This window comes from Sycon ciliatum, unplaced genomic scaffold (assembly GCF_964019385.1).
Source record: "Sycon ciliatum unplaced genomic scaffold, ocSycCili1.1 SCAFFOLD_2027, whole genome shotgun sequence".
NCBI lineage: Eukaryota > Metazoa > Porifera > Calcarea > Leucosolenida > Sycettidae > Sycon > Sycon ciliatum.
The window spans coordinates 11,339-19,092 of NW_027044787.1; the positions used below are offsets into that span (position 1 = coordinate 11,339).

A 7,754-nucleotide genomic window follows, 5' to 3' on the forward strand; every position below is an offset into this window, starting at 1 on the left:
ACACATGACACTTTCTACCACGGAACTGAAACAGCTAACTGAGAGCTTCATATCATTATGCAGTGTCGCCGTCCAACATGACGATCAGCTGGTAGAGACCTTCCAATAAGTCTTTAATGAACTGCATTCTTTATCAGACAGTTGATCATTCATTCTTATCCTATCCTATTTGACTGTATACTACTTCCTGCTGCAATATATCATTATAGTCAAAACTTCTAGAAAACAAGTATGGGTGGTGTTGTGTCGAGTAATACATCCACGGAAGAGTGCTGCCTTGCCTCTTCTGATTCTAGCATCCCCACTGATACTGGTAGGGTATGGGTTGCAGGATGTGAAAAGAATGGAGTTGGAAAAGATGAGCCAGGGTGATTTCATGTGCGCACCATCAAGGAATGCGTCAATCATGACAAGGTTCCATCGTGAATGTGAAGACTTCGAGACTCGTCATGCCTTTGACATGGACCATTTATTCGTTCCAGATTCACCGTTGTTTCACGAGTCTGCTAAAAAAGTTGCTATCTGCCAAAAAAGTTGCAATGAAAAAAATAAAAAAATAACAAAATAAAATAAAATGAAAAAATCCAAGCGCGTTTTGTACGGTCATACCTCAAAAAGAAGAAGATTAAGTTCCAGTATGAAGCTACCAAGTCCGATTTGAACAAGGTGGCGGGGCTCGAGTCTCTCCAGTGCCGGTGGCAATTCATGTTCTTATTATTTTATTTATTTTACTAGGGTGTTTCCCACAGACCATGTGTTTGGTTACGCTGCACAAGCAGCGCATTACGTTATCCCTTCCACTAATTGTCATCGGCCAATCAGCATACTCTCACCACCTCACATCCAATCAGCATACCCCACGTCACACTAACGTTACACAAACTTGTCTCATATAATTTTGTGAAAAAATGGTACTGGATCATAGCAACATCCTCCTGGATAATGAACAAAATAACGATTAAAACACAACAACCGACAACAACCGACAACAACCAACAACAACCTAAAACAGCCAACAACAACCAACAACAACCGACAACAACCGACAACAACCGACAACAACCGACAACAACATCCAACAACCAACAACAACTGACAACAACCAACTACAACCAACAACAACAACAAAAAACAACAACCAACAACCGATAACAACAAACAACAACAACCAACAACAACCAACAACAACCAACAACAGCCAACAACAACCAACAACCAACAACAACCGACAACAACCGACAACAACATCCAACAACCAACAACAACTGACAACAACCAACTACAACCAACAACAACACACAACAACAACCAACAACCGACAACAACAAACAACAACAACCAACAACAACCAACAACAACGGACAACAACCGACAACAACCAACAACAACCAACACCAACCAACACCAACCAACAACAACACCCAACAACCGACAACAACACCCAACAACCGACAACAACACCCAACAACCGACAACAACACCCAACAACCGACAACAACACCCAACAACCGACAACAACCGACAACAACAACCTACAACAACCAACAACACCTGACAACAACCGACAACAACCAACAACGCCCAACAACAACCAACAACAACCAACAACAACCAACAATAACCAACAACAACCGACAACAACCGACAACAACATCCAACAGCCAACAACAACCGACAACAATCAACAATAAGAACCAACAACCGACAGCAACAACTATTAACAACATCAACAACGACGACGATAACGACGACAACAACCGACAACAACATCAACAACGACGACGATAACGACGACAACAACCGACAACAACATCAACAACAACCAAAAACAACCAACAGCAAACGACAACAACCGACAACAACCGACAGCAACAGCCACCAACAAAATCAACAACGACGACAATAACGACGACAACAACCGACAACAACATCAACAATGACGACGACGATAACGACGACAACCACAACAGTGTCCGGTAATGTGTGGTAGAGAATGGCAGTCAGCCAGACTGAGTACAGTTGAACATGTGTAATAATAATAACACATTTCGCGTAGTTGAGCACTAAATAAAGAAATTCAGTGTTTTTCCCACTTCTGTCTTGTGAGCATCATCAGCAAGGTGTAGTAGCTGCTGATACTGATTTGTCCTCGAGTGTCGAGCTGCACAGTTTCTTCCAGTCTGTCTTGTCCTCTGCTTGTTGCCGGCACCTGGAAAGGTCTTCCATGGTCTTCATGGGCACACCCAGCTTATTCAACTGAGCGAGCAGACTTGTGGCTAGTGACAACCTTGGCCACCCACGGGGTGCTTTGTTGCCCTTGTCCAAAGAGCCGCTCATGGCTACTTAGGGTGGCGTGTCCGTATCCGTCTGTAGCACATGACTGGTCATTCTTAGTCGCCTACATGCAGCTGTGTCATGTATTACTACAAGAACTCAACCAAGTCCTCTGCAGTCATGGAGTAGCGGCAGGTTGGGCAAGTTGGGCTGGGGGCAGAACTGATCCACTCCTTGATACAGTGGAAGTGAAATTCATGACCACACTCCAATTTGGATAGAGGACGATCCAGGGCATCCTGACAAATCACACAACTGGACTCATGACTTATTGCTGACGAGTCTGCCTTAGTAGGCACTACATTAATATACTGCAGCTCCATGGGGTGTATTGCCTGGTCTTGATGGTGGTCACCGTAATACACCCCGTTGAGGTACCACTGATAGACACCCTCCTCCTCCTGAGAGATGAAAGCAGGTCCATCTTCCCTATGCCAAAGGTTGTATCGGTACCACTCCCGTACACGATTGTTACCTTCCCTGTGTATAACCGCTGGCGCATTCTCCCTGTGGAGCCTTCCTTGGTGATACCACCGTAGAATACAGCATGTGGCGTCACAATAACTGACTGCAGGACCGCCGGCTCTATGACGGGCACCGTTGAGGTAGTACTCGATGCTACCCCGTCCTATCCAAGCCCGTTCATTAACGCGATGAAGGCGACCTTCATAGCACCAGGCGGACACTCCCCTACTATCAACAAGAGCTGGTCCGTCCTCCCGATGGAGTCTACCATCGACGTGCTAAATTTCTTGCTGCGCGTTTTGATCTGCCACCTCCACAACAGTTCTTATTGGCGTCCGCCTTTCTATTAGTAAAGGACCCGTGGTGAGAGACCACGACCGGTCGTCCAAGTCTACACCGAATGTATCAGCCATATCTATTTACTGAGAATAATGTAACAACTCCTCCACAAACGCTTCTACAACTGACGTCTTCTTTATCCTGGTTTTTTCCTCTTGGTGGTTTTGGATAAGAGTTGAAAAGTCCAAAAGGTCAACTGATGACCTTTGCGTTACTTGGTATGATTGGGTTTTAGCGGATGATGTCGGTATGCAGCTGGGGAGCGAATTCGACAGGAAGAAGGTAAAAGGTCTTGCTTTGCGGTTCACACCTTCACTTCAGTATCATTACAGTCCAAATGGCTTTCACTTGTCACTGTAGCGTTCGAATGTCAGGGGTAATACCCCTGTTTCAGCACCTGAGGCGGTGCGTCAAGCGCCGCCTCTTTCTCATCATATATTGTGACAAATGGTAAGTGTGCAGTGCTCCTAGCTCTCTCCCCCAACAAAAGAGCTCTATGACACTGTGCTTTCTGTGGTTTCTTTCGTTTTTTTACAGTGGAGAAAGGCTGGTGGGAGGCCCAGCCGTGGTCGCCCACCTGGCGGGTGCGGCCCATCTAACCCGTTACTGGGAGGGTCGCCAGGTCGGGCTGCTGTTGCAGTCCGACTACCGGGACGCCTTGGAGCGTATTAGGACCCTGTAAGTAAGCACTGCTCTGTCTACATGTATATTTACCCCCCCCCCTCGTTATAGCGATACTTACTTGTTTCGTATCCTCTTGTCTTACCCTGCTTTCGTATTCGTGACACTAATAGTGTTTGTGTGCGCTCATGTTTGGTTTTACAGATGATGATGTATGAAGGTCTGGAGCTGCCGTCTTCGGGATGTGCCATTTGTTTCAAAATTATTTGTAAGTACTTGTAACAGGCGTAGTGTAGTAACTGTGTGTGTAGTGTAGTAACAGTGTGTAGTGTTTTGTGATGGTCCTGTGCTATAGCAGTCGTAATGTGTTTTGTGATGGTCCTGTGCAGTCGTAATGTGTTGGGCTACTGCAGTACACTGCATGAAGGGGTATGTGTGGGTGCTTCGACACATTCTCGTGCTTCCTAAACCCTAGATATGTGTATAGCACTATAACCTAGATGTGTGTGTGTGTGTGTGTGCCCGCGCATGCGTGCGTGTGCGTGCATTGTGTTCTCTTCTACAGACTCATCCAAGTCCATTTAAATAAAAGTGCATTATAGTAAACAGTATTGTGTTTTGTTACAGTGAATATGTGGGGAATGGTGGATATGCCTTAGTGTGACTGGATACCTGCGGGTTGTGACTCTTTGCTGGTCACTCTGGATTCTCCAGTAAAGATTCGGTGCAGTGCAGAGGGGATTTGCGGTGCGTAGCAACACTGCTTCACTGTGACACCCCTTCAATAATTGTTTTGATGCATGATACCGCGGGCGGAGCCGGTTGATTCTAACTGTATCCTGATCAAAATAGAAATTTGCATCTAATGGACCTGCATGGACAGTAGGCATTTCCCTAATCGGCCGGGCGAAAAATTCGCCGAAAACAGTGGTTTTGAAGAAATTACCCATCTTTTCGCCGAATTTTCAAAAATTCGCATGTTGAATTCGCCGAAAACCGATGCTTCAGTGCTTCAACAGGGTGTATGTAAAAAATGTACATGACGTAATGGGAACGGTGACTTCAAGTACTATGTTGAGCCGAATTCTGATCTTGGAGCTCATAATATGGCCGAATTTGAACATTCTCTTAAGGGCATGCTCTGTATGGGCAACTTGTCAGTGCACATCTACGATGTGTGAATAAAACGAGTGCAAGGAAAGTGAACTTGTTGCTGCACATCTACGAAGTGCGAATCAGGGAGTAGTATAATGACACGTGTACTAGTACACCTTGTGTTGCACTGCGTCTTTTCCACACGCATAGGACCACTGAAGGTCACACGCTCCGCGTGCGTATGCACGCATGCGCAATATGTCACTGCATGCAATGCACATCTACGATGTGCAAATCAGGGAATAGTACGTATTTTACTACTCCCCGGTGCGAATGCACCGAACGTGCACGTTCGCCACGGAAAAGAACCTTTATGGCACATTTATGGCATGCCAGGGGTCAAAGGTCAAACTCTGGGGGGTCCCGGGGCCAGACCAAGCACGACCGACACAGTGTGCCTTATTTGGCCCAAAGGTCAAAGGTCAAAAAGTGGGCCAGAACCCGCCCCGCACTTACTACTAACGAGAGCCTTTAGCTTAGTTCCATCTCTAGTCGGCTGGTGCATTCAGAAGCGCAGTACTGCAGTAGCGCTTCGGCATGACGATACAAGCCAAATCAAAAAAAAACTCTAGCCAAAAATACTAGCTCAGTGTTCGTCAGGCAAAACGCGAAATTCGAAAGTCTCAAACTCAAATGGTCGGGAAGTCAGAGTGAGAATTCTAGAAGGTCCACTTGCCCCGTCTCGAACCCAGACAATCTTTGACTCTTCGTGCAAGTCATCTATAATAATCGATGAATAGAACAAAGATAAGTGGTTCTTGAGCTACAAGTACAAGTACAGCTGTAGTTCAATTTAGAAATTTTAGTTGTAATGTTACAGTGCCCGGAGTGCTTAGCACTTATATCAGCTAGCGCTTAGCGCTCAGGACTCACGATCACACAGGCCAGGACTCAGGAGTCAGGCCACACAGCGCTAGCGCTAGCGCTAGCGTGCTAATGTCAGTAATGATTATGTAGACGGACACATGGGCCCATATGCCATGGCCTATGGCCCAGTATGGGCCATGGCCGGCCTTACACTTGCTAATACTAGTACTACTAGTCTATGTAGACTATGGTATGGCCCATCGTCCATCGACTGAGATTTTCCAGGATTACGTCAGTTTGGCAAGGAATTGCCATGGATACGATCTCGTACGATCATTCAAATAATTTTTAATTCAAATTCTTGTACTGCAGTACTGGGGGGGGGGGGGGGGGGGGGGGGGGGGGGGGGTGCCAACAACAAAACATTTTGAGTTTCTTCAGTACGAAGGAAGAAGGGTGAAATGGCGTATTGAGATCGATCGAAAGCGGAAGCCCCATCCTGAAACGCTTAGCTTCGCTGGCTTGCAGCCCTGGTCCAGCGCATCCTGTGGGATAAAGTTTGAGCTGTTAGTGTTCCTCTCATCGGTAGCTTTCCCGGATGCCAAAGATCCTGACTCGGAATTGTCCAAGGGAAACTGAAATTGCGTCCATTGAAGCAGGTAAAATAATTTGAGACGGTGCAATTCTCTGGCTTTGCGCCATATTGCAACTCCCCAGATGTGCACAACTGACAGACACAAACGAGCTCACAAGCCACCGTCATCGCCAAAACACTTGCAACTGGATTGGTGACAGGTTAGGTGAACTAAAAATAATAATAATTACCAGAGGGTATAATTATTATAAACAGAGCGAAATGGTGGTGAATGTCACGCAGTAAATAATACTAGTAATAACATTAATTCACAGTGATACAGGGAGCGAGAGCACACATAGCCCGTATTGTAGGCTGTACAGCGGCCGCCTAGTCAGCATGCTGTTGGTACAGTGGCCAGGCGACATGTCTGAACGGCGGACAAGGTTTCTGGCTTCTTTAGCCGATCTAGATTTACTGACTGAGGCAGGGTGGCAAGAGAGAAGGAAAGAGAGCAGGCAACATCACAGATTGGGAAGTAAAGTCATTGAAGTGATACTTGTCTAAAAAAGTGCACGCACCACACATCGTAGATACCTCGGGCTTCGTGAATCTAACACAGGATAGCAATACAGAGTAACTAGTTACTGTAGCGTTGTGCCGCATTGGTGACACATCACAGACAATTACACACCTAGGAAAATACCGTGATGATGATGAGCTGTGTTCTACATAAGAACCAGTCCTACAACTAAGAATAGCTATAAAGCCCCAGGAGCATATGCATGAACGGGGCTCTTAGACGAATATTGTCACAGGGAGTAGGAATCAGACAGGCATTTCTGACTCACGATGATACCAGGAATTCTTGAAGAGTGAGTGTCCTTGCAGGCCACTTGTACAGTGCAGTGGAACTAGTTGCAATTTGCGACAGTGCTGGCTAGTAGAGGCAGGTGGCAGTGCAGGATAGCAGAGACAGATGGTTGAACTATAGCTTCTGGATATGCATTGTGCACTGTTGGAAGTTAGTTGGAAGCTTTATTTGCATTGTTCTGCATCAGCCGATGGAGAATTATGCGGCTAGTCGAGGAGGTCCTGGGTGGTCCGTACCTGCTGCTGCGGTTTTGTTCGCCCACGGGTAGTTGCAGTTGATAAGGTTGACTGGTTGACTGCCGGGTTGCGTTGTAGCTGACAGTGTTGCGTGGCTTGTGCTCTGAGCTGGCTGTGATAAACTAGTTATGCTGTTGGCTTGTGTCGGGCGTTGAGCTTGGTATTAGGGTTATTGTCAGACACTGGGTACACAAGGGTTGTAGCACCCTGGTAGCCTTGGTGGGCGGATTGGCTAAGGGTGGGACACACGGTTGACTTCTGGCATAGGGTTTTGCGTGCAGGCATATGTCCCAGCTGATGGGGACACCATGTGCAGAGGAGAAGTTGCCACTGGTATAGCTGCTGGTGA

At 46.6% G+C, this 7,754-nt stretch overlaps 1 protein-coding gene and 1 long non-coding RNA gene across 2 annotated transcripts; one reads left to right on the plus strand and one right to left on the minus strand.

Annotated features, from left to right (window-relative positions):
* The first annotated feature begins 3,463 nt into the window (after positions 1 to 3,463).
* On the plus strand, positions 3,464 to 4,361 carry LOC135830606 (uncharacterized). The gene is made up of 4 exons (XR_010556072.1): positions 3,464 to 3,588; positions 3,676 to 3,816; positions 3,964 to 4,027; positions 4,325 to 4,361. It is a non-coding gene; the product is annotated as an uncharacterized LOC135830606 (long non-coding RNA).
* A 2,106-nt stretch (positions 4,362 to 6,467) lies between these two features.
* Positions 6,468 to 7,736, minus strand: LOC135830605 (uncharacterized; the record flags this gene model as incomplete). The annotated part of the gene is given in 1 exon segment (XM_065342837.1): positions 6,468 to 7,736. A coding segment is annotated over 1 exon segment (99 nt), but the record flags the coding sequence as incomplete, so codon positions are not given.
* Positions 7,737 to 7,754: the final 18 nt, after the last annotated feature.